The 27,731-nt window shown below is 46.0% G+C and overlaps 1 protein-coding gene across 1 annotated transcript; it reads right to left on the bottom strand.

Moving 5' to 3' along the window:
• Window positions 1-12,174: 12,174 nt before the first annotated feature.
• Window positions 12,175-27,531, bottom strand: FBL (fibrillarin; the record flags this gene model as incomplete). Its single annotated transcript, XM_082274009.1, has 9 exons — window positions 12,175-12,360; window positions 15,698-15,843; window positions 18,076-18,188; window positions 18,292-18,424; window positions 18,561-18,731; window positions 22,269-22,363; window positions 22,474-22,578; window positions 25,355-25,531; window positions 27,522-27,531. The coding sequence occupies 9 exons, from the start codon at window positions 27,529-27,531 to the stop codon at window positions 12,336-12,338; spliced, it is 975 nt and encodes a 324-aa protein (XP_082130135.1). The 3' UTR covers window positions 12,175-12,335.
• Window positions 27,532-27,731: the final 200 nt, after the last annotated feature.

Raw genomic sequence — 27,731 nt, 5'->3', positions numbered from 1 at the left:
ACTGTCTAGCAATTTACCAGACCTTGATGTGTTTTTCTTTTATATTAGAAGGCAGGCAGGCTCTCTTAGAAAATAAGGTGAGGAGCTGTGGTTTCAGTGTCCTAATTTCTCCACAATGCCCACAGCTACAGAGGTAAGTGAAAACTTGAAAGTGCTTTAATGGTTTTGTTTTGGTTTTGTGAATTTTACATTATGCAGATGCCTTCTTATGGGTCCTCTGCATTCAAGGAGAAAAATACAGTACACATGTGGAGCAGGTGTTACACACACACACACACACACACACACACACACTTCTAAAATGAGAATATCAAAAATGTAATTTATTTCAGTAATTAAATTCAAAAAGTGAAACATTTTATATAGATGTGTTACACAGAGTAATGCATTTCAAAATGCATTCCTCTGTGTAAGTTTGATTATGGCTTACAGTTAGTGACACCCCAAGTTCAGTATTTCAAAAAAATTGAATTACAGAAGACCAATAAAAAAAAGGATTAATACAGAAATGTTGGCTTATTGAAAAAGTATATCCATGTACAGTATAGTATGCACTCAATACGTGGTCGGGGCTCCTTTTGGATTAATTAATGCATCAATGTGGCTTGGCATGGAGGCGATCAGTCTGTGGCACTGCTGAGGTATTATGGAAGCCCAGGTTGCTTTGATAGCACCCTTCAGCTCCTCTGCATTGTTGGGTGTGGTGTGTCCTATCTTCCTCTTCACAATACCCCACAGATTCTCCATGGAGTTTAGGTCAGGCGAGTTTGCTGGCCAATCAAGTACAGTGATACCATGATCATTAAACTAGGTATTGGTAGTTTTGGCAGTGTGAGGAGGGGCTGAGCCCTGCTGAAAAATGAAATCAGCATCTCCATAAAGCTGGTCACCAAAGGCAAGCATGAAGTGCTCTAGAATTTTCTGGTAGAGGGCTGTGCTGACTTTGCTGGGGTTTGTCCACTGTGTTTCATCAAGTCCAGATGACATGGCTCCCCAAATCATCACTGACTCGAAACCTCACACTAGATCTCATGCAACTTTGATTCTGCACCTCTCCACTCTTCCCCCAGACTGTGGGAGCTTAATTTCCAAATGAAATGCAAAATTTGCTTGTCAGTGATGATTCAGAGAGACATGTCATCTGCTTGTGTTGGTCCAATGTGTTTTATAAATTCTAAAGTCAGCACAGCTCTCTACCAGGAAATTCCAGAGCATTTCATGCTGCCCTCTGCTGACCAGCTTTTTGGAGATGCTAATTTCATTTTCCAGCAGGTCCTGGCACCTGCCCACACTGCAAAAAGTACTAATACCTGGTTTAATGATCATGGCATCACTGTGCTTGATTGGCCAGCAAACTCGCCTGAACTAAACCCCATAGAGAATCTGTGGGGTATTGTCAGGCGCAAGATGTGACACCAGACCCAACAAGGCAGCTGAGCTGAAGGCTGCTAGCAAAGAAAGAAACCTGGGCTTCCATAACACCTCAGCAGTGCCACAGGCTGATCACCTCTATGCCCTGCCGCATTGATGCAGTAATTCAGGCAAAAAGAGCCCCGATCAAGTATCGAGCGCATACTCTACTGTAGATAGACATACTTTTCAGTAAGCCAACTTTTCTGTATTAACCCTTTTTTTTATTGGTTTTATGTAAGAGTCAAATTTTTTGAGATACTGCATTTTGGGTTGTTACTAGCTGTAAGTCATATTCATTAAAAGAAAAATGCTTGAAATAAATATATCACTCTGTGTAATACATCTATATAAAATAATTAGATTTTTGTCTTATCGTAAAATCTCTTTCTCTGATGTTTGATGGACACAGCACCAGAATCATTGTTACCATTGGGGTTATGCTGCCCCCTACAGGAGTAGGACACTAGGCAGAAAAATAAATTTTACCACGACTATGGGGCAGGCCCAGGGAGTATACTCCCACTTCCTCCTATAGGCACTCAGTTTTCTTGCAAGCAGTGTCAGAAGAAATATAACCCAACTAGCTAGAGGGGAGGTGGCCGTCTCTGTCAATGTACAGCAGAGAAAAGGATTTTATGGTAAGATAAAATTCCAATTTTCTCTTTCGTTCATTGATGGACACAACTCTGGAATCTTCTTGACCATTGGGATGTCTTAAAGCAGTGTCAAACATGAGCGGTGGGGAAAAAAAATACAGCAGAAGAAAATTCCAAAAAAAGGCTAAACCTAGCTCGACCAAGAACAACTGGAGCTTACCTGCAAAAAAAAAAAAAACCCTCAAGGAGGACTAGTCCTCTCAAAACAGCAGCCTGCAAAACCTTGCGGCCAAAGGCAGTGTCTGCAGATGTTAACACATCCACTTTGTTAAATTTTGTGAAAGTGTGCACAGAGAACCAGGTGGCTGCCTTGCAAACCTGCACCATGGATGCCTGATGACCGTCTGATGATTTCTCTGTTAAGGTGTAGAATGCACCTTAACAGAGAAAGGAGGATCCTGATCCCTAAATTAGGCCTGTACCACTGTCTGCCTGATCCATCTGGAAATGGTCGCAGCACATGCAGCCAGCCCTTTACGAGGTTCATCCATAAGAACAAAGAGTGAGTATGCTTTTCTAAATGATTCTGTCACCATCAGATCCACCCTGATTTATGCTTAGGACACAAGGAAGGTAACACAATATCTTCATTTAGATGGAAACCACAGATGACCTTAGGTAGGAACGACTGATGGGACAAAGCACTACTTTCGCTGTGGATCACCATATAAGGTAAACGATAACACAACCAACTCTGATACCCTGTGTGGAAAAGTAATAGCCCCCAAGAAAACTACCTTCTGTGTCAAAGTGAGCACAGGACTCTCACAAATATTTTCAAAATGCGGTTTCTGAAGAACCGTCAGCACCAAATTGAGGGCCCACGGAGGCAACTGAGACCTCACCGGGGGAGCTGGACCCCCTGAATAAAAGTATAAATCCAGGAGTGCGTAGCTGATGGGCATTAAAAGAAAATTTCCAAGGATGAAACTGGGTCCTTGATCGTTCCCGAGGCCAAGCAGTGCAGGGCGCCCCTTCAGGCAGAAGAGGGCTTGTCTGCGGGTCTGAAGAGACCCGCTTTCAGCTTACCAGACCGGGCCTCTTTGAACCTCTGGAGGAGGTTCGAATGGATTTCGATCCCTTGTCCTGAGGAACGAAAGGACCGCCTGTGAGCAGAGAGGAAAGGCCCACATTTGTGACAAGCCTCCTTGCTCTTGGTAGCTTGTGGGAGAAGAGTACTCTCTCCCCCCCCCCGTAAGACCCTTAATGATCTCATCCATGAAAGCTCCCGACGATCTCCTACAAAGAGAAGATCAGACGGGACCTTCTTTGACGCGTGGTCTGCAGACCAACGTTTGAGCCAAATCATGCGCATCAGGGTCAATGCTGTTAGATACCCTGCAGACTAAAGAGCTGCATCCAGAGAAGCATCACAGATGAACTGCAACCCCTGAACCAACTGGTCCGCCAGCCCCGTGAGGTTAGGGGGAAATCTGTTCCTCAAAATCCTGGCACAAAAGCTTTGCCCATTTAGTTAAGGACTGGGAGACCAAAGTTATGGTATACACTGGTCTAAGGATGGAACCAGCCATGGTAAAAAAAAAAAGATGTTGGACCAGAGATTCAGCTCTCTTGTGAAAAGGGTCTTTAAAAGGAGAGTCCTCCACCGCGAGAAGGGTCACTTTATTGAGTCTGGAAACCTGAGAGTCCACCACAGGTGAGAGACTGTAAGCTTTTTTAACAGGGACTCTTCAAAAAGGATACCTTCTAGCGAGAAACGCTTTGGTACCTTTACAGTGCCTTAAGGTGAAACACTGACTCGTGACAATTTTATCAAAATAGGCTGGAAAGGGAAAAAACCTTTGTCGTCTTAGAGGATTTGCAGGTACCGAAATGTACCGCTTCTTCTGACGCAGCAGCTGTGTCCTCCAGTTTTAGTTTCCTGCACTGCTACAATCAGTGCATCCAATAGCGCCTTTTCATGCACGGCTGTAGTGGAGGAGGAATTATCCTCCCTATCAGAGCACTCAGGGTGCGTGGACACAGGCCGAGTAGGGAGACTCGCATCTGTGGTGGCCAACTCAACCTCAGAATCTGAGGAAAAAGAGGATGAAGGCAGGGGGGCGCTTTTTGCCTGTCCTGTTTTGCAAGACTATAGCTACCTTGGCCACTAGTGCCTCCAGGACCGCTGACAAAGTGGACTGGGCTCCTGGAGGGCCCTGCACCCTCAGAGAGACGGGTGCGGAAACATGCTCCAGGGATTCCATGGTGAACCCAGGGACTACTTCGCAAAATAGGAAAAAACCCCGCTAAAAAAACCCCAGCACCACAAGTCCCTGCACACCAAGTTGCTGCTATAGAAGAAAAGAGGGACAGCCGTTAAACATATAGGGGACTCACCACCACCAACTCAGGTACAGAGCAGAGCGCTCTGGGTGTACTCTGTGCGGTGATCAGAGAGAGAGAGGAAGTGCAGGAGGTGACACTAGAGGTTCACTGCCGAATCACCGCTCTGTAGGCATCAAAAACATGGCCGTTGCTTTATTGAATGGGAAACTACAAGAAAATGGCCCCTGGACTACACAAACATAGCTGCCGATAAAGCAGCCATCCACAACAAAATGGCAGCTCTTGAGAACCCCAGAAATAAATGGGCAGAAAGGGGGGCCCTGGCAGACCCCCCCCCCCCCATTACCCGCTCAAAAACTCCAAAACAGCTAATCCTGAATGGTCCCCCCCCCCAGGGTAGGTAGGTGTGGGCAAATGGGAGGTGGTCCCTCCGATAAATGAGGGGGAGACGCTGTGCGGGAAGGGTGGGAATTTGGGGGTCTGACTAATCCAGGGAGGAGCCCACGTCCACCCCAACAGGCCACCAGTGAAAGGGAGGACACTATTTACTGCACCATGGAAACCAAGTGGGCACCACTGCAAGCAGACCACCGCACCATCTTGGAATGGGGGTGCTGCAGGCCAGAGGTACGCTGTGACCCAGGCCTTGACCAAGTATGAGCATTCTCGTGAGACATTTAACTCGCCGGCCAGCCCCCGTCCAGTGGGGCTACGTCGTGGCCAACTTAGCGCTCGCTGAGATCGGGTCGTGCTCGCTGGCTGGACTGGGGAGACCATAAAGATCTAGGACATCCAGTGCAGCAGTTGATTGTAGTTCTCACAGAAAATAAGAGGAAAAAAAATGCTGGGACCAGAGATCCCAGCAAGCAACTAGGTCCTTACTCCTGACTAGGCAGAAAAAAAAACTGAGTGCCTACAGCTAGAAGTGGGAGTATGGCACCTGGGACTGCCCCATAGGCGTGGTAATGTTTTATTCCTGCCTAGTGTCCTACTGCTGTAGGGGGGCAGCATAACCCAATGGTCAAGAAGATGCTGGAGCTGTGTCCGCCGATGAACGAAAGAGAAATAGGAGTTTCACTTTTTGAATAGAATTCCTGAAATAAATTAACTTTTTGTTGATATTCTAATTTTAGGAAATGCACCTGTATATACTTGTGTGTCTGCTCTCTCTATTACCATTTCCCTCTCCTGCTTTCTGTTTATGCTGTCTCCTTTATTGTCCTGCTCTGCAAGCTCTTCCTCAATGGATACCGACATCTCCTGAAAACAGACAACACTGATCCAATGCTTTAAGTGTATCTAGACCTAGAAACAAAAATGAAAATAATGCAGCCAGTATTCTGCAATATATTAATCTTTCAGGCCTTTTCCATTTAGGTGATCCTGCCAACAACACCACTTGCTGTCCCTAGGGTGCTACTAGGTACTGTACTATCTCTTTGGTAAAGCAACATTGTCAGCCTGGGGCAGAGCTAGCAAACACCTCCCCCACAATAACATGGTGGAAGGAGATGTTCTGTAGTCCATAAAGGTGAAGGCTTTCATGGCTGGTGACACTTTTCAGCATTTCAGTGCAGCACAGGATACTTCGCAAGCAGGATCAACAGGGATTTTTCTGTACTTGTGGCATGTGTAGAGAAAAGACATGGGGACCATGCACTACGTTTTTACAAAAAATAAAGTATTCAGATCAGGTGCTGTGGCTTACATAGCCTGCCTAGCAGAGATCAATTCCACTTCTTCCCATTTATAATTTTTAACCCTTTTTGGAAGTTTTTTTCGTCCCGATTTGTTAAACATAGAAAAAAGGGGTGGGGTACTAGAAGTAGCAATATCAGACACAAATCCAGACCTCAACCTGCTCAGTTCAATATAGAATGCATTTGTTCAGCTGGAAATTTCTCTTGTTAATTCTGCCCTCTTGTGGTCACAATTAGCACTGCACCAAATTCAATTTTACCAGGTTAAGATACTTTTTTTTTTTGTAATAAAAATACTTTAACCACTTAAGCCCTGGAGGATTTGGCTGCTAAACGACCAGGGGGTATTTTGCGATTCGGCACTGCGTGACTTTAACGGACAATTGTGCGGTTGTGCGACGCTGTACCTAAACGAATTTGATGTCCTTTTTTTTCCCACAAACAGAGCTTTCTTTTGGTGGTATTTGATCACCTGTGCGCTTTTTACTTTTTGCGCTATAAACAAAAAAAGAGTGTAAATTTTGCAAAAATAACTATTTTTCACATTTTTTTTTTTTTTATATGAAATTCCCCCCAAAAAATATGTAAAAATCAAAATTTTTTAACATTTTCAGCCAATTTGTTTTATGCTACCTATGTTTGGTAAAAAAAATCGCAAAAAGCGTATTTTTATTGGTTTGCGCAAAAGTTATCGCGTTTACTAACAAAGGGAAAGATTTTTGTCATTTTTGTTGTTTTTTTTAACGCGTAATGGCGGCGATCTGCGATTTTTTTTTTTGCGGTACTGCGACATTGCGGTGGACAGATCGGACCCTTGACTGACATTTTTGACACTTTTGGGGGTACCAGTGACATTACTGCAGTAATCAGTGCTATACATATGCACTGTTACTGTAAAAATACACTGGTAGTGAAGGGGTTAACTTTATTTGAGAGGGAGGGGCTGTGTGTGTCCCTAGGGGCGTGATTCTTACTGTGATTGGCTGTGGCTTGAGGTGTAAGGACACTGATCAAACGGTTCTACATAGTAGAACCGTTTGATCAGTGTTTTTACACCGAGGAGAATGACAGGTGACTTGTTTACCCGAGCCGCCTGACTTTCTCCCTCTCCCCCGACGATCACCGAGTGACCGGCGGACATCGGGTCCGCCGGTCACATGCGCGCGGGGGGGGGGGGGGGTCCGTGACCGCGCGGGAGCGCGCTCGCTCCCCAGACCCTCCCAGGCTAGTGACGTTAATTACTTTCCGCCTGCCGAATCGCGGTAACATCGCGCAAAAAAAAATCGCGGGACGCATTACGCCCAAATAGTACAAGAGCTTCTTTGGAGCGTATTGCGTCCCGCGATTTTTATTGCGCGATGTTACTGCGATTCGGCAGGCGGAAATCGCCGCAACAACGCTCAGCGTTTGGGGGGCTATTGCAAATCAACGGGCAACGCACAGGCGTCCCGCGATTTGCAATAATCTCCTGATCGCGGGCGGAACCGCTGACATGTGAACGGAGCCTTATAGCTATGTTGTAGCGATGGTATAAAACTGAAAAGGACTAGCTGAGACACACACCTCCATCCCCTTGGGGGATACAGTATAAAAGACAGATTGGGACTTTATATGAGGCATTGGCCTGTAAAGCACTGCGCTTCCATCCCTGTTAGTCCCATTTCTTCTAGAAATCCTGGTCCTTCTTTACACTGAAGATACTTCTTATTGACATTGGCTGTGTGTTTGGGGTTTTCCTGCTGCAGAATATATTTGGGGACAATCACATGCCTCCTTTGATAGTATGGCATGACAGGTAAGCATTTGCGTGTATTTCTCAGCATCGAAGACAGCAAATCTCCAACTTTTTCTTTTTTTTTAGAAATGCAGCCCCAAACTTGCAAGAACCATGCTTACCTGTTACCTGCAGACATTCATTGTATCGCTCTCCAGCCCTTCCTCCAACAAACTGCTCCTGCTACAGCCAAATATTTCACATTCTGACATATCAGTCTAGAACAGCCTTTCTCAACGTGGAGGAACCTTTGAAATAATTTTCAGGTCTCAGGGAACCCCTGTTAAAAATTACTATATTTACAACTCATGATACCTTAGGGCAGTGATGGGGAACCTTGGCACCCCAGATGTTTTGGAACTGCATTTTCCATGATGCTCATGCACTCTACAGTGTAGTTGAACATCATGGGAATTGCAGTTCAAAAACATCTGGGGTGCCAAGGTTCTCCATCACTGCCTTAGCGTGATGGTCAGTGGGACTAATGCTCCCTACACTTGTGGATATTGGGAAGAATTACCTTCTTCCAGATAGCTAAAAAGAGCAATGGTGTCAGTGGGAACTTATTTGAGAAGCAGAAATTGCTCAAGGAACCCCTAGCAACCTCTTCCACAGAACCACTGGTGTAGAGTGCTTGCTGTGATTTTTCTGCACCCCAGATCCTTTTTGTTTATAGCTGAGCCGCTTAGGAGAGGTTTGGATTTTTGGCTGCAATTCTTTCATGAAAATCACTTCTGGCCAGACTTCTACAAACAGTAGATGGGTGTATCTGAGGGTCGCACTGGCTTCTGCCAGTTCTCTGCTGATGGCACCACTGTACATCTTCCAACGTCAAAAAGATGTAAGCATGATGCTTTTCAAATGCTGCATTAAGTTTCCTTGGCCGTCCACTGTGTCTACAGTCCTCTACGTTGCACATTACTTTGGTTTTTTTTTTTTTTTTCTTCAAAGGGATTAAACAGCACATCTTGAAAACACCAGTGTTCTTTGAAATCTTTGGCTGGGAGAGACCTTGCTGATGCAGTATAACTACCTGGTGTCTTGTTGCTGTGCACGGTCTTTCCATGATATAACCTGTAAAAAGAAATGGTCTTCTACAACTTCCCCTTTGTAGCAGAGTTTGGCTGTTCCTCACTCAGTTTTAGGCCACGTACACAGCTGTTTCAATTAATGACTGTTTCAACCTTCATATGAAATTGATAATTAGAACCTGCTTGGTATCATTGATTAATTGTACACCTGACTCTAATCCTACGAAATCCCTGACTTTGTGCAAGTGTAAGAACTGACCTAAGTCCATTGTGCAGGACCCTTGTCAACATCATTTGCAGGGCTCCACTAATCAAGCACTTACAAATGCACCTCGGGCACCAACTGGTCCTTGACAGTCTCCTTGCATTGATGTCAAGGCTGCAGACTCCACTTTTGGATTCTGAGAGGATCCTGGCATTGTACAGCCAATAAAATGTGCTCACATCACAAAGGGGATCGCTATGAAAAAGCTGCCATCTATTAATTAAAAAGGCAAAATAATTCTTGCCAGCTATAGGAGCTGGGAATCTGTTTACAGGTTGGCGTTGCCACCACTGCAATGGTTATGCCGCAGCAGCAAAAGTATTAACCACTTCAGCCCCAAGAGGTTTTACCCCCTTAATGATCGGCACTGTGTTACTTTAACGGACAATTGTACGGCCATGCAACGCTGTACCCAAATACAATTGATGCCATTTTTTTCCCCACAAATACTTTCTTTTGGTGGCATTTGGTCACCTCTGCGGTTTTTAGATTTTGCGCTATAAACAAAACAGCGACAATTGTGAAAAAATATTTTTTTTTTACTTTCTGCTATAAAATATTCCCAATCATTTTTTTTTTATCAGCCTAGGCCAATTTGTATTCTGCTACATATTTTTGGCAAAAAAAAATCCCAAAAAGTATACATTGGTTTGCTCAAAAGTTATAGTGTCTACAAACTATGGGATAGATTTTTGGACTTTTTTTGTTGTTTTATTAGTAATGGTGGCAATCAGCAATTGTTAGCGGGACTGACATTGCGGCGGACAAATCTGACACTGACACTTTTTGGGGACCAGTGACACCAATAGTGATCAGTGCTAAATAATATGCACGGTTACTGTATAAATGACACTGGCAGGGAAAGGGTTATACTGGGGGTGATCAAGGGGTTAAGTGTGAGCCTAAATTGTGCTAACTGTGGGGGGGAGCGCTCTGGGACAGGCACACAGAACAGTGTTTCAGCTTCGCTGAGATACACAAGCTCATTGTGCCTGACTGACAGGAGAGCCGCCTTCTTTGTGTACATAGGCAGACGGCTCTCCTGTCAGTTTCTCTGAGGATTGCAGGAGGCCAGCGGCGATTGTGCCCGCTCCTCCCACAGTCTGGCTCCCGCTGTGTCTAATCACTCCAGCGGTGTGCGCCGCCAAGACAGCATGCAAATAATCACGTAAATCTACGTGATTATGCGCAGCCGAACCGCCCTGCCACAGTAAATCTGTGTGGGGCAGTCGGCAAGTAATAAAAAGGCAAAATAATTCCTGCAAGCTATAGGAGTTGGGAATCTGTTTACAGGTCGGCATCACCACCACTGCAATGGTTATACAGCAGCAGCAAAAGTATTAAAATTAATACAAATCAATCAGTTCAGATTTATGAAGAGTTTGGGGGGGGGGGGGGACACATCTACGAAGGGTATTGGTATTTTACCATTAAATACAAAATGTTCTTTCCAAAAAAAAAAAAAACTCACTCAAACACAGATCAAGTATCCTTAGATAACGTTTTTACTGTTCTGTTCCAGCTTTATCACACATCATATAAAAATATACAATAGCAAGGTAAAGAAAAAAAAAAAATTCAGACATTCCAAGTCTAAAATCATTCTGATAAATACCTTTTTTCTTTAAAAGGCGTTCAATATAAAATTCTGCAGTAATGTTTATTTAGGGATTGACGTGAAAGAAAAATTACTCTTGGGCACTCTTTTTCGTGTGACAGTTCTGTCTCGAAGTACATTAGCAGAGTAGAACACTGTACACTTCCTCAGGGTGACAAACCCATGCCAGGAGACCAGAGGAACATCACTGATTGGTCAGAACAAATAACTGTTTGGGCACCTGGCCATCTGCTTCTTATATTTCTGCTAAATCTTCCCCAACATAACTTTTGAGTTCTATAAATTGACATTTCTGCTACAAATTAACAATTGAACTGGAAACCCACCACGATTAAATGCGGTGTAACAAGATACGATTTAAATGAAGTGGACATGTCCTTTAAGAAATCTCCATACCTCCTTATAATATCTAAGCAAAAGGGATCAGGTTACATTTCTCATTTATTGGTGAAGCATCTCTGTGACTGGTGCCTATAAAGTCCATGTTTTTACTGATGTACATGGTAAAGCATCTCAGACTTATACAAGCTGAAGCCCGTGTGAAGCAGGCCTATGAGTAATGTGAACAGCAAGCTTTGTTGAAGCTTTTAAAGTACTATTTCAGCTAAAGTATTTTAAATGATGAACACATATCATAATGGGAGTGCTGATTGCCACTTTAGGCAAGCTTCTAGCAGGCTTCAGCACACTTCCTCAGGGTGACTAACCATGCCAGGACACCAGAGGAACATCCAACCAATCAGGATTCAATGCTGTACTCAAGCCAGTACAAGATCAAGCTTCAAGCAGGCTTCAGCACACTTCCTCAGGGTGACTAACCATGCCAGGAGACCAGAGGAACATCACTCATTGGTCAGAACAAATATGTTTTTGGGCACCTGGCAATCTGCTTCTTATATTGTCACGAAATCTTCCCCAACATATAACTTGAGTTCTATAAATTGACATTACTGCTACAAATGAACAATGGAACTGGAAACAATCTTGTTGAAAGCCTACTGAAGCCTGCTAGCAGCTTGTTAAAGTGCTAATCAGCACTCCCATTAGGATCTGTGTTCAATATTTAGAAACTGAATGGTACTTTAAAAGCTTGCATACAAGCTGGGCCCGTGTAAAGCACCCCTTACAGCCCCCACACCATGCAATGCATCTGTTGTACCTACATGCACAAACATAACTTCAGCCGTTTCCAATGAGAGGAGCTAATTCCAAAGTGTTGTAACCTATAGCAGCCAAATCAGGATTCAATGCTGTAATCAAGCCAGTACAAGATCAATTCTGATTGGTTACTATTCCATTACAGCATTTAAAAACAAGGCTACTTGCCCCTTACACAAGCACAACGTCTTCATACTATGGCAGGGACAATTGTTTTATTCTCATCAATGCTCTGTTAAATGGAGATTGCGGTGCTCCTCACACAAACACATGCAGATATCTGTTCTGCTGAGCTCAGGCGGGAGGAGGTAGACGGCACAAATTCTGGGGGCTCCTGGCAATCGTCACTCTTTGAAGGAGAAAAATTGGCGTAAAAATAAGTCGTCATACGTATAAAAAATAAAGTCTTAAATGGTTTTGGTGACCCCAGATCATTTCTTCTGTTTTGGTGGAGGCCTGCAACACAGAAAAAAAGGAAATTAATTTGGGGAAAAGAGCATCATCTACTTGCTGCCAGCCATGTACTGCAGGCAAGTGGCCGCCTATAGGTAAAGCGATGTACCTGTACGTCACTGCCGACTTCTGGGCGTGTTTAGCAGGAGCCTGTCAGCAAGTTCCGGCCAATGATTCACAGCCAGGACCTTCTGATTGGCTATGTACAATCACAGCCCAGAGCTCTGTGTTGGTAAACACCACAGAGCTCTGTAGGAATGGAACGATCTGTCCACACACTGATCGCACATATTTAACCCCTTTTCAACCAGTGTCATTAGTACAGTGACAGTGTATAGTATTAGTCCTGATCACTGTCTTAATGTCACTGGTCACGTCCTTAGCAGGAGCCTGTCAGCAAATTTCACCAATGATTTACAGCCAGGGCCTGCTAATTGGCTGTGTACAATCACAGGCCAGAGCTCTGTGTTGGTAAACACCACAGAGCTCTGTAGGAATGGAATGATCTGTCCACACACTGAACGCACATATTTAAATCCTTTTCAATCTGTGTCATTAGTACAGTGACAGTACATAGTATTAGTACTGATCACTGTCTTAGTGTCACTGGTGATATCCATTTGGACGATCATTCTAGGTTCAAATAGATTGTGTGATAATACAGCATTTCCCTGAAGAAGCTACAGTAAAGAAACATGTTGGGACTATCACTCCTGAACCATTATGAATTCTGGACTATACTAATCATCTTCCAAACCACCATCTTTGAATACTTTTTAATCAATTTTTGTGTATTGTATGTCTTAACTGTCTTTGTACATACTTAAAGATAAAATAAAACAAATGGAATAAAATATCAAAGTTTTGAGTATATTATTGGCGCCTTAAAAATCCCAGCTCCCATGGGAGCAACCCTTCTTGTTTAACATTGTTTAGGGATGTGGTGCAGACGAACCAAGCCTCTGGATAAAAGTTGCTTCTTGCGAGTTTATATGCCAGTTTGTAGGCTATAACTTTCACGCAAACATCGGCATCGTTCACATCAGCGAGATTTGACAGGTCAAATTGCATGTTAAATCACAGCCAATTGCATCGCACTGATGCCGGTGTGATGCCGCACTGATTTCCAAAAGTAGTTCCTGCACTACTTTTGGCGACTTCGGGGGAGATTTGAAAGGCATCTGTTCATGAAACCTGAGTCGGACTTTAATGCGGCTTTGAAAAATCGTTGCGCATTCAGATTAAGTAGCACTATTTCAAAGCCGTGTTCAATGTGAACAAGGGAAAAAAGACATTTTAAACCTGCTTCACCTGGCTCCTATGTCATCCAAAAGATATTCTGTATTCCTTTATTCTGGAAACAGACCTTACAACCCCCCCATTGGGGGGTTTGGTGTCAAACAATTCAGGAAATTTGTGCAATGTTAGACCTGGCCTCATCTAATCACAAAGAACAATTCTGTAAAACTTGGTTCTATTGGTTTGATTATACTTTCTCTGCAAATTACACTGATTTAGCTTGTTGACTGCCTCCCCCCAGATGTGGGGGCCTTTGGGAAACAACCAGCCATCCCCGTTTAGCCAAAAAACACTGGGAGACCCACCCAGCAGGCCACCACATCAGATACCTTTCCAGGGAACCCAACTTGGGTTCCCTCCCCCCTTACAGTTCCTTCTTTTTAATTTTGATTTTGGAACAGAGGAACTCCGCTACCCCATGCAGGCATGAGGCTGAATCTGCTCTTAAGCCCCGTACACACGTACCGATCGTCGGCCGTCTTTTGTCCAGGGATGTCCTGTCTGTTGAAAACTGCAAAAGACTGCACACGAATTTTGTCGGCCAACAACAGCCGACTGCAGAAGTGATGTCATGTGATGGTTAACTTTCCTTGTCTTTTTTCTTTTCTGAGCATGCCCAGTCTTGCTAATCTGCCGTCTGTCGGCCGAAATCTGTACTGACTGGCGAACAATCGGCCATTCTGGTGTTGGCCAACAAAAGTTTTAAAGCCTGCACAACAGATTCTGTTCGGCCGAAAATGCGCTGTCGGCAGCATCATACTAACAAGCCTACGATCGGTCGTCGGCCGAATATTTACGGCCGACAATCGGTACGTGTGTACGGGGCTTTAGGCAGATTGTATGATATCCCCGCAATGTGGCTGTTCTTGGGTTACTCAGTGGAGAAAAAAAAAAAAAAGCACAGCTTTCTAAAGGCCCGTACACACGTACCGATCGTCGGCATACAAACGTCGGCGGACGAAAGATCTGCCGATTGTACGCTTGTTAGTATGGTGCCTCCAACAGCCGTCAGCGCACATTCTGCGGACAAGAATCTGTCTTGCAAACATTAAAATTTCTGTATGCCGACACCAGAGCGGCCGATTGTTTGCCAGTCAGTACAGAATTCGGCCGACAGACCGCAGATTTGGAAGACTGGGCATGCTCAGAAAAGAAAAAACACAGGGAAAGTTAACCATCACACGACATCACTTCTGCAGTCGGCAGACAAAATTCTTGTGCTGTCTTTGCACTTTTCAACAGACACCGACAGCCCGGGGACAAAAGACGGACGATCGTCGGCTGACGATCGGTACGTGTGTACGGGCCTTAAAGTGTACGTTTTTGATGAAGTCCCTTTTCTGTTCCAACAGGACTGTGTACCAGTGTGGAAAACCAGCTCCAAAATTGACCAGCTTGCTGTGTAAGAACTTTAGTGTCCTACACAGAATCCTGACCTCAACCCTACTAGCACCTTTGGGATGAATTGGAATGCTGATTGTGTCGCTGCTTGCCAGACTGATGCACGCGTTTGCCTTTGCGCACGAACACAGGGTGACTTCCAAATTTTTTTTTTCTTTTGCTTACTTTTATTGCTGTCACAAGGAATGTAAATAGGTATGTGACAGGTACTCTTTATGGAGAGATCTGGGATCTAAGACCCCAAAATCCTTCCTCGGCTCTTAAAAACATCTGATCACACAAAGATCGGTGTGTTCATATGCTTTTGATTTTTGAAAACGGTACCATTTACATCAGGGTAACCCGGAAGTGATGTGAGGTCATCACTTCCGGGTTAGCATAGCTGAGAGCCAAACAAAGCCAATCCGGTCTTTGTTAGGCTCTCCGATCAGCCAGCAAAAGCGCTAGCTGGTCAATCAGGACTCCTGGTGGAACGGGAGATCATGGTAAAGCCGCAGAAGGGAGGGGGTATAACCACTTAAAGTCTAGCAATGTACAGGTACATCACTGGTTGTCAAGTGGTTAATACCCAACTAATTATTTCTAAGCCTTGTGTGATGTCAGAGGTACCCAAGTTCAATCTTTGCTCCATCGCACCCACCTGTACACTCCGACCACCACTGCATGGTCCCTCTCATATGGCTCCAGGGTCAGCTGCTCCTGGGGCTTCATGTTCTCCTGCTGCATCTTCTTCACTTCAGATGCAAAGACAGCCTCCGGAGCCGCTGTCGAGTCGATGCAATTTGCCTGGCAAGAAAAAAAAAAAAAAAAAGGAGGCTTAACACTTTTGTCTCATTGAACCATTATCACTGGTACAGAACTTGATGGGAAATCCAAAACTATTGAGTCGTCATCAGAGCAGGGGAAGAGAACATCTTCCAATGGCAATACATGTTCTAATGACACCTGGGGGAAGGGGATTCCCCTAATTTGGAGTCATCTCCTCTTGCTTCCTGTCATGTTTAACCACTTTACGTCTGCCTGCAGTAATATTACTGCGGCAGAGTGGCTCGTTATCGTCTGACGACGTAGTACTACGTCGTCAGACACTCCCCTTTCTCGGCGGCGAGGGCGCCGCCGGAGGCTCGCTCCTGCTGTATTCAGTCACAGCGGGAGTCGGGCCAGGGGAGGAGCAGCGGCGATCACCGCCGCTCTTCCCCGATCTTCGGGGATCTAGTGTGGAGATCCGCCTGCTTGTGTAAACACAAGCGGGCGGATCTCCTAAGTGACAGGCAGGGTCAGATTGCAGGGTTCAGCATAGCTGAACATGCGATCTGTCCTTGTGTCACTCAGTCACCTCCCCCCACACACGTTAGTAAGCACCAGGCATACATTAACCCCTCCCTCCAATAAAATTAACCCCTTCCCTGCCAGTGTCATTTTTACAGTAAGTGCATATTTATAGCACTGATTACTGCAGTAATGTCACTGGTACCCCCAAAAGTGTCAAAAATGTCAGTCAAGGGTCCGATCTGTCCGCCGCAATGTCCCAGTCCCGCAAAAAAAAAAAAAAAAAAAAAAAAAAAAAAAACGCAGATCGCCGCCATTACGCGTTAAAAAAAAAAAAAACACCAAAAATGACAGAAATCTTAGTTAGTAAATGCAATAACGTTCGCAAACCAATCAAAATACGCTTATTGTGTATTTTTTTTACCAAACATAGGTAGCAGAAAACAAATTGGCCAAAAATTTAAACAAATTTAGATTTTTACATTTTTTGGGGGGGGGGGGGGGGGGGAATTTCATATAAAAAAAATGTGAAAAATATTGTTTTTTCAAAATTTACGCTCTTTTTTTTGTTTATAGCGCAAAAAGTAAAAATTGCACAGGTGATCAAATACCACCAAAAGAAAGCTCTGTTTGTGGGGAAAAAAGGACAAAAATTTCGTTTGGGTATGGCATCGCACGACCGCGCAATTGTCAGTTAAAGTTGCACATCACCGAATCGCAAAAAGCAGCCCAGACGTAAGACAGCAAAATCCTCCGGTGGTAAAGTGGTTAAGGGCAGGAAATTAAAAGGAATCTTCTATATGGGAGCCAAAGGAGAAAAACTTGACGAGGGCCTTACTTCTCCAATACTCCTATTTTAAAAAAAAAAAAAAGAAAGGGGGGGGGGGTCGACTTTACATAAAACTTAGAGTGAACTTCTACTTTCAACAGGAACAGGTTCACTCTCAAGCAACTGAAGCTTCCAAAAAAAAAAAAAAAAAAGAAAACCCTGAAATAATTGTTCCTGCAACAGATGATTGAATGTTTTTTCTCCAGTAGGCAGCTAGTCTGGACTCCGCTGTCCTGCATTGTTAAAGCCAGAATCTTCACATCCGACCAACCCAATGGTATATCAGCTGTAACCAGCTGGCCCTATTCACTAACTACCCATGTCCTGTATTGACTTTAGCGGCCCAATGCAGGAAACAGCATGCACCTGAGGAACACAGGCAGCCAGAAGTATGAGGTTACAATCATGTATAGGTCGAGCAAACACGTTTTGGAGGAATTGCCTCTCCCTTTTTAGGGGCTGTTGGTACTCGCTTATGGAGGTGGCTGGGCTCTGTGGTGGTACCTGAATTTCTTGCAATGGCAGAGTGCTAGCTTGAGATATTTGCAAAGCTTGCTGCCTTTAAATATCTCAAGCTGGCAGTCTTCCATTGCAAGAAATTCAGGTACCACCACAGAGCCCACCCACCTCCATAAGCAAGTACCAACAGCTGTGAAGGGGGGAGGCAATTCCTCCACAACACATTGGCTCAAGCTGTCCGTTTTTATACTCCCAATATAGGATTGTAACCTCATACCAGGAGTCGCATCATTCCAGACACATGGCACTCCTCCCTCCCCACCCAAGCACTGTTTCACTGAAACAACGGCTCTGTCTAACAAGTACGGTGGAAGCCCAAGCCCATTAGCGCATGGTGAAGTTCAGCTATCCATCAAGTCTTCTTGAAGACCGCTATTTTTTTCCCCCCCTTTTGTACAAACCTTTATAGATATGACAAAATGGCCACCATTCTTCAGGAAATGGTGGGCGTTTATGGCTACAATTCTGGTCTGATCTGGCTGTGCAACATCAGCGAAAACAACGTCGACCATTCCTGAAAAGATAACGGTTTGAGATTCAGTCACAGCAGAAGACTTACAACTGTTACCAGGTTGAAGAACAAACTGACATAACATGTATCATGACGTAGCCCTTACCTAACAACATTCGGTATTTGTGGGGGTGCCTGGCATCCTCGATAATGGGGATAATGTTTGTGCGCTTTTTGGCCACGTTGATGAGATCGCGGCCCGATCGGTGAGAAAATTCCACAGCATAAACCAAACCTTCCTGTCAAGCAGAACATTGACACAAAATGAGCAAGAGCAGTATTGTGACCTTGAACATCTAAAAACAGAGTGCTTTTGGGGGGGGGGGGGGGGGGGGGGTGTAGATTCCATAAAATCTGGACAATCTGAATACTTACGGGGCCAACCAGGTCAGAAACGTGGGATACGGTTGTTCCAGAAGCAGCTCCCAAATATAAGACTTTAGAACCGGGCTTAATGTGGATCTGATCAACACCACCCAAGATGGCAGCTGCCAACTTCGATCTGAATGGATTCCAGGCTCTGTACTCAATCTTTGTTTCTCCCTCCTGCAGAATTTATAAGATCAGGTCAGCCTATCAGTATCATATTCCTTACTTATACTATACTACTAGGAGTGCATGCCTACAAATAACTCTAAGGAGTTACAAAAAAAAAAAGAAGACTGAAGGCCACGTTCACTCCTTAGTCCAGCTGAGGGTCATATGTAGCTCAAACAAAGCCAAGTCTGCTCTTTACAGATCACAAGTAGAGCCCAAATCCGTCACATTGCTTGCTTTAATCTGACAAGTATGGCCAGCTTTAGTGCTCTCGTAGATGTGCTTCTAACAATTAAACCCATTACTGTGAATTGATAAAATAATTCATAGTTACATAGTTACATAGTAGGTGAGGTTGAATAAAGACAATAGTCCATCCAGTTCAACCTGTGTAGGCATGTGTGGCTGTAATCATCTCCCATACCCCTGAATGTTCTGATCCTTGAGATGTAAGTCTAAGAGTCTTTTGAAAGCCACCATACTACCCGCAGAAACCACCTCTTGTGGTAGAGAATTCCACAATCTTGTTGCCCTAACAGTAAAGAACCCCCCGCGTTGCCTGAGGTTAAAACGCTTCTCCTCTAATCGCATTGTATGCCCTCGAGTCCTCATGCAATCCCTTCGAATGAACAGCTTTTTTTCTAAGCTGGGATCCCCATTAAGATATTTATAAATTGCTATCATGTCCCCCCTCAGACGTCTCTTCTCCAGGGAGAATAAATCGAGCGATTGTAGACGCTCTTCATAGTCAAGGTCCTCCAATCCCCTAATTAGTTTGGTTGCCCTTCTCTGGACTCTCTCCAGCTCCAACACATCCCTCCTGAGGACTGGTGACCAGAACTGGACGGAATACTCCAGATGCGGTCGGACCAGAGTTTTATAATTAAAATAATTCTTTTGGCTTACGTTTTTTATTTTTTAAATAAATTTATAATCCGATAAAAACCTGTTAAAATCCAAAATTCACACTGTATCAATTGGCAATTACAGGTTATAGTAGAACTCTAAAATTAATTGTTAAAAAAATAATCTCGATTCACCCCCCCCCCCCTCTTATGATCTTAACATAATGGCATGTCCTCAAGTCTTACAGAGCCGTTCTCTGCTTACTCACAGCTGTCAAAAAAAAAAAAAAAAGCCTCTAGCAAATGTTTATCGACAGTGTTAAGGCTGCTAGATAACTATAAACACATTTTACAATGTATCATTTTGTCCTTTTAGATCAGCGGTGGGGAACCTTTTTCCGCCGAGGGCCATTTGGGTATTTTTAAAATCATTTGGGGGCCGTACAAAATTATCAACTTAAAAATGTGCCTGTTATATTTGGTCAAACATTTAATTAACTCACCCCTAATGTGATGGCTGCAACTGCTTCTCTTTGGTGAGGTGTGTGATGTTAGCTGGTATTGATGATGTTGCTACTGGCAACTGGTTTTCCAGGTTTGCCCCCCTTAATGCAGAGTGATTAGCGCCCTCATCAATGCAGAGTGATTAGCACCCTCAATGCAGAGTGATTAGCACCCTCAATGCAGAGTGATTAGCACCCTCAATGCAGAGTGATTAGTGCCCCCCATCAATGCAGAGTGATTAGTGCCCCCCATCAATGCAGAGTGATTAGTGCCCCCCATCAATGCAGAGTGATTAGTGCCCCCCATCAATGCAGAGTGATTAGTGCCCCCCATCAATGCAGAGTGATTAGTGCCCCCCATCAATGCAGAGTGATTAGTGCCCCCCATCAATGCAGAGTGATTAGTGCCCCCCCATCAATGCAGAGTGATTAGTGCCCCCCCATCAATGCAGAGTGATTAGTGCCCCCCCATCAATGCAGAGTGATTAGTGCCCCCCCATCAATGCAGAGTGATTAGTGCCCCCCCATCAATGCAGAGTGATTAGTGCCCCCCATCAATGCAGAGTGATTAGTGCCCCCCATCAATGCAGAGCGCATGGGGATTAGAGCGCCTCCTGATTACACACAGAGCAGGTTTCTTCTACCTACCCGATGCGGGCACTCTCATACGAAGTCACGCTTCCTGGACCGACTCCTATGATAGACAGCACCACTGTGCTGTCTATCATAGGTAGGAGGCCTGACTTTGTATGACAGCGGCCGCACCGGATAAGCAGAGGGACCCACTCTGTGTATAATCAGGAGGCGGTCCCCCTTCCACTCCGGAGACCTCCCAATGGGCCGGATCAGATGGCTTCGGGGGCCGCATACGGCCCTTGGACCATAGGTTCCCCAACCCTGTTTTAGATCAAAAGGAATGAACTTTTCGCCTGTAAGGGTCCATTCACACGGGCGATCCGTCCGCCTGTCAGTTTTTCAGGCGGACCTGAACAGATGCTCCATGCATCCCTATGGGACAGCGGAGGTCAGCAGTGACATGTCCGATGACACCCGCTGCTCTCCGTTCTGATCCTGTGCGTGAAATCCAGACGGATGGAAACCCCATTTTCCATCCGTCTGGCCGATCGGATGAGAATGGACAGGCGGTCTGTTGTCATCCAATCTCCCCATAGAAGACAGTGGGGAGCTGACAGCTCTGTCTGCGCACACAGAGCTGTCATCCGCCTGCTCAGTGGGGATCGGCAGATCGATCCCCCGCTGAGCAAAAACGGACCTCGGACGGTGCGCCGTCATGATTTTTATTCTAATCAAAAATAAAAAATTGCGATTCTCATTTTATCCAGAATCATGCAGCTCTAGGTAGTAAGTTTAAAGATTAGAAGCCCACTGTCTAATTTTTGCTACCAATTATATACAAGAAGTTTGCCATTTGCCCTGAGGAAGGGGGCAGAGATACCTGAAACCTGTCAACTTCCTTTGTAACCTGAAATATTTAAGGTCGTCGAACCAAATTTCCTCAGCATTCTTCTCCATTTGACTTCGGACTCCTGGAATAGAGCACCTATGATCCTGTACCTAACAGTACCTGATACCTCTGGGTTGTTTCATGAGTAATGTGTTACCTTTACCCAGGGGTGTCAAACTCAATTTAATTGTGGGCCACATCAGAATTATGGTTGCCTTCAAATGGCCGGTTGCATCTGTAATGTCCAGAGCATCCTATCCCCCTTACATCAGATGTCAAGCGCTCCCTGATTACCAGTACAGTAAAAAAAAAAAAAGTGCCCACAATCAGTGCCTGCTCATGTATACTGTCGCCTCATCAGCGCACATCAGTGAAAGAGGAAAAATTACTTATTTACAAAAAGCTGACAAAAAAATAAGAAACTTTTCTGTCTTTTTTTTTTTTAAAAAATAAGAAAAACCCAGCGGTGATTAAATACCACCAAAAGAAAGCTCTATTTGTGTAAAAGAAATTATAAAAATGTAATTTGGGTACAGTGTTGCATGACAGCGCAATAATCTAAAGTGTGACAGCGCTGAAAGCTGAAAATTGGCCTGGGAAGGAAGGGGGTGAAAGTGGCCGGTACTGAAGTGGTTAAACTGCATTTGAACAAAGCTCCTTATGTTCAGAATTAGGATTCCCCTTTGAAGGATGTGGGGGTTGTGTGAATTCACACGGCTTCATTTCTACACACCTCCACCGACATCCTCTTCTCCCCGTAGACCGATTCGCCAGGAACGAGATTCTTTGTCACCAGCGCGTCCTCCTTCCCTCTGCAGATGAACACTCCTGCAACACAAAAAGAAGCGTCATCTGTGGCCGGCGTGATTCGAGCCATCAGGACGATGACCTGCATTGTGATACCGGATGGACTCCGGCCGATCATGGAGGAAATTTACCTTCATGTCTATGTGGTTCCACCACCACTTTCCTTCCTGCTCCAAATCCTCCGAATCCGCCTCTTCCCCCGCCGCGGCCTCCTCTTCCTCGAGGTCCGCCCCTTCCTGCATTGTAAGAACATAACATTGAGGGCAGTGCAAGTACATTAAAAGGACAGCAGAGCCATGAGGCTTGTACATCCCATACAACCAGAGTCCGGTAACACCATTTTCCTAAGGTTCACAAGTCTTCAACTGCTTCTGGCATAGGCCAACTATGTAAGAGGACCTACCTAAACGGTCCAATCAATCAAACCCTGGTGCTATAATAGTTATTAGTAGAGCTAAATAAGATTGTAAGATGTATGTCAAGTTTTAGAAAGATTGAGCAGGGCCCTCTGATTCCTCTGTCTCTCCTAGCTTTTAAGCTTTAGGTGTCAAAAATATATAAGAATAAACGGAATCACAAAGCAAGCTTTGGTGCGTTTTCCTGCACGCCACGGCTCACAGTCAAACCTACTGATCTCCATCCAGGCAGACGCATGCCGCTCAGCCCAGCAGGGGGCAGCACAGAACTAGACATCGAGCCAGGGAGAACAGAGGCTCCCACTTATCCATCTGAGGCTCCTAATCATCCGATTCCCTTACCCACAGCCAGCTCAGCCGACAGAAAGGACCTGACCACCGGATGCGCTCTTACTGAGCATGGGACACACTGACGGCACTCGCAGCTATACATGGAGCCGGCTGAATAGCAGTGAGTGGATGGAATATATATCCAGAACGGTCCGGGAAGATTCCTGTACCTTCAAGCAACCCAGGGAACTATCCGGGAAGATTTCCGCACCTTCAAGCAACCCAGGGAACTATCCGGGAAGATTCCCCTACCTTCAAGCAACCCAGGGGACTATCCGGGAAGATTTCCGTACCTTCAAGCAACCCAGGGAACTATCCGGGAAGATTTCCGTACCTTCAAGCAACCCAGGGAACTATCCGGGAAGATTCCCGTACCTTCAAGCAACCCAGGGAACTATCCGGGAAGATTCCCGTACCTTCAAGCAACCCAGGGGACTATCCGGGAAGATTCCCCTACCTTCAAGAAACCCAGGGGACTATCCGGGAAGATTCCCGTACCTTCAAGCGACCCCCCCGCACTGACACAGCAAATGTGAGTACTACCCAGCGGAGTCACCGGCACAAAGTGGGATCAGCCATTAAGCAACATCTAAGCTGATCACCACGGAGCAGCAATAAAGGAGAGGAAGGGGGAAAAGCAGGTCGGGAAACCCATGGACTAGCTTAGTGGCGAAGTGGTGGTCATTTTCTATCAGCTCTGCACTTACACGAGGATACCTTTATATGTGCCTGACACAGGAACGATTGTGTAACTATTCTTACATATACCCCACACTTGGTGCTTTCTACAAATTTGGTATCTATACACAGCACCCACAGCCATTTATCATGTATTTCCATGAAGAATTTTGCATCCATGGGCCCTTCGTTTTAAGACCTCCCTATAGTTATTTCACAGCCAAGTGGTAAACAGTGAGTACAGACATCGACAGGATACTGTACAACTGACTATCGGCAGACAGCCCTGTGGTTTCCTGTTTTTTACTGCAACCTGAATCCCGGTATATATGCACCAGCTGTCATTTGCTATATGAAATTAGTACATGAGGTTTGACTGTGAACCCGGGTGTTTGTTTTTAGTGGCAACGTTGTCTCAGTTTTAACCTATTGAGTGTAGCTTGCTTTATGTGATTATATATATAGGACACTTAAGTTTACCTAACCTAGGAGAGACCACCATTTGCACTTTTTTCTCTTCCTCCCTTATAGAACTCCTGTGGGTTCTTCCCCATTCCTTTCCACATTAGTATCTTGTGTTCAGGAGCGGTTTAGAGGGGCTCCACTCTTAGGCCCTATTCACACCTTAGCATATTTCAGCTCGTAAAACGCTCATCTCTAAAGTCTCATAACGCCCAACAAGCAAAATCCCATTCATTTCAATGGCCCCTGTTCACATATGGGCGTTTTTTTTTGCCCGAAGCAAAATGCCTGAAGCTCAAAAAAAGTACATGAGCCTCTTTTTTGGCCGATTAAAAGCGTTTTTGTTAGATGCCAATGCCTGCCTCCAAAAACCTGCAAAAAACACCTGAAAAAAGCCAGAAAATGATACACTCAGGTGTGAATGGAGCCTAAATTACAGATGAGTCGGTACTCCACATAGAAGCTGGCTAAAGAACATTCTTAACCAGCATTTAGATCCTGCCGTGCTTTTCTTTCCTTTTATATTTACCCTCCGATTCCTCCTGTATTGAATTGCATTGTAACTGTACTGTGTCTGACCTCGCGCTGTGCAAACGGCTGGCGTTATATAAATCCTGTATAATAATAATACTACAACCAGATTGAAATACGTTTGCCCAGCCCCAAAGTCCATAAAGGAGCAATGTTAGCACGCAGTGCAGTAATCCCAGCAGCCAATCAGAACTCCTCCTTTGAGACATCCAACACAAAGCTGGTTTCATATCGGTACTGCTTGCTACTAACTGAGCATATGTTGCAGATGTGGGGGGGGGGGGGGAGGTTTGGCCACCCCTGGGTGGCGTTCTAATTTTTTGGTTGTACCTATCATTCTACTCCTGCAGGAGGCGCAATACCCTAAGGCAGTGCCTTGGCACACCAGATGTTTTGGGACTACATTTCCCATGATGTTCCTGTACTCTATACAGTGTTGTTAAGCCTCATGGGAAATGTAGTTCCAAAACATCTGGGGTGCCAAGGTTCACCGTCACTGGTCTAAGGTCTCATTCTAATGATCTGGGCGTTTCCTTTGAAGAACGAAAGAGAAAAGTGCAATTTTAGTACAATTCCTTCTTTGCGGGGGTCTTACCTCTGCCGCCACGATCTCCAAATCCTCCTCTGCCGCCACGATCACCAAACCCTCCTCTGCCGCCACGATCACCAAATCCTCCTCTTCCGCCACGATCACCAAATCCTCTGCCACGTCCTCCAAAACCGCCTCGGCCTCGACCCCCGCGGTCACCAAAACCTCCTCTCGGACTGAATCCTGAAAAATGAGAGAAGAAAAGTGAGACTTCTGGTCAACGCAACAACTAAAACCACAGCATGTTTCATCTCAGGCCGTCTCTTCCTGTAATGGATGAAAAGCGACATCACCGGCAGCCTGATATCGGTTTGCAGAGAACCAGCACCGTGAGATTTCAGCTCTGAATCTGGCACCAGGACTATCTCAGCAGCTTCTGTAAAAGCCAAGGTGGCCCCCAAAATGTCAGGCCCCGGAGGATGGATGCTGGAAACCATTTTTTTCCATGTTTTAGAGGCCATGTTCAGCTGGTCTGCTCTGCTTAGTTACAAATCAGGTCCATATCAGTGTCACCCGATGGGACCTCTTCTCTTCATAGCATGGACCTGGTGTATACACACTTATGTTGCACATATGAGGAATATATATATATATATATATATATATATATATAGTCCATTGACCATGGACTCTACTTGCCCATCTGCGGGCCCGGGACAGGTATAGCAAGTAGGCAAGGAAGGCGGCGAGGGGGGTGGAGGGTAAAGGGAAGGGAGGTCTCACCCTCAGGGGAGGACGGCGGCGGGGGACATCTCCCCTTAAGAGGGGAGGGAAGAACGGGAATGGTGACCCCCCCCCCCCCCCCAGGAGGTTGTGGGGATGGCAAGGGACCTTTTGCCCTCAAGGGACCTCTGGCCCTCAAGAGAGGGGGGGGGGGGGGGGAGTTACGACAAGGGACCTCTGGCCCTCGGGGGGGGGGGAGTTATGACAAGGGACCTCTGGCCCTCAAGGGGGGGGGGGGGGGTTATGACAAGGGACCTCTGGCCCTCAAGGGGGGGGGGGGGTTACGACAAGGGACCTCTGGCCCTCAAGAGGGGGGGGGGGTGGATTACGACAAGGGACCTCTGGCCCTCAAGAGGGGGGGGGGGTGGATTACGACAAGGGACCTCTGGCCCTCAAGAGGGGGGGGGTGGATTACGACAAGGGACCTCTGGCCCTCAAGAGGGGGGGGGTGGATTACGACAAGGGACCTCTGGCCCTCAAGAGGGAGGGGGTTACGACAAGGGACCTCTGGCCCTCGAGAAGAAAGGGGTTACGTCAATGGACCTCTGGCCCTCAAGATGGGGGGGGATTATAAGGGACCTCTGGCCCTCAAGAAGAGGGGGGGTTACGACAAGGGACCCCTGGCCCTCAAAAAGAGGGGGGAGGGGGTTACGACAAGGGACCCCTGGCCCTCAAGAAGAGGGGGGGTTACGACAAGGGACCCCTGGCCCTCAAGCAGGAGAGGGGCTTACAGACAGGGGCGCCTGGGGCCCTCAAAGGGGAGGGCAGCAGGGGGGTCATTTATTTGGAGGGGATTCCTACTGTTGAGGGAAGGGAAGCCTCACCCTCAGCAGATCCTGGAGCCAGAGACCTCTTTACAGCAGTGCTGTGAATTCTCTGCCAAGCGATCGTCTGCACAGAGCGGACCACCCGGGTAAAATCTCCCGTGCTGACCCCCCATCCCCCGGGTAGTACATAGCGGGGGCTGGAAGGAGATTGATATATATATATAAAGGAATATTTGTGGGGGGGGGGGGGTCATAGATATGAGATGGCGATGGATCATCGGTCGTTCTGCTGAGCATGCATGTTTATATACCGGGGTCTCTGTATCCATCACAATGTGGGGGGTGGAATAGAATAATCCCCCCCCCCCCCCCCCGATCGGTCAGCTGAGGATCATGCGATGCACCATACACACATACAATCAGATGGCTCAGCTCAGACAATGGTAAATAAATATATCAGGCTTGGAGAGCCGACTATAACATAGAAGATCAGCCTCCTATCCCGAGGACATTTCCGGGGTCCATGTGGCCGGGGAGGGAAGCATAGGGCGGCCTGGCTCCGTTCGATCCCCGGGAACACAGCTGGAAGCGATCCCACCGCACAGGCCTCACATCCCCGGCCTCTCCTCTCCCCACAGCCGGAGCCCCCTCTCTGCTCTCCCGCTGGTATAACGTGCTCTTACCTGGCCTCATGTCTGCGTCCGCGCGACTCTCCCTGCGTGCACCAACTCAGCACGTGTCCACCAGGTCTCAACTCCCGACAGCCTCCACGCCACAAGGAAGGGGCGGAGTATGCGCAGGCGCGCCAGAAGAACCAAAGAGCGGAAGTGGATGGAAGACATTTTTGTTGTGGGTAAATCTCAAATAAGGCGAAACCGACATCCTGAATTATT

Source organism: Pelophylax lessonae (assembly GCF_965119305.1).
Source record: "Pelophylax lessonae genome assembly, chromosome: 12".
Taxonomy (NCBI): Eukaryota; Metazoa; Chordata; class Amphibia; order Anura; family Ranidae; genus Pelophylax; species Pelophylax lessonae.
This window is presented reverse-complemented; position numbering and strand designations above follow the sequence as displayed.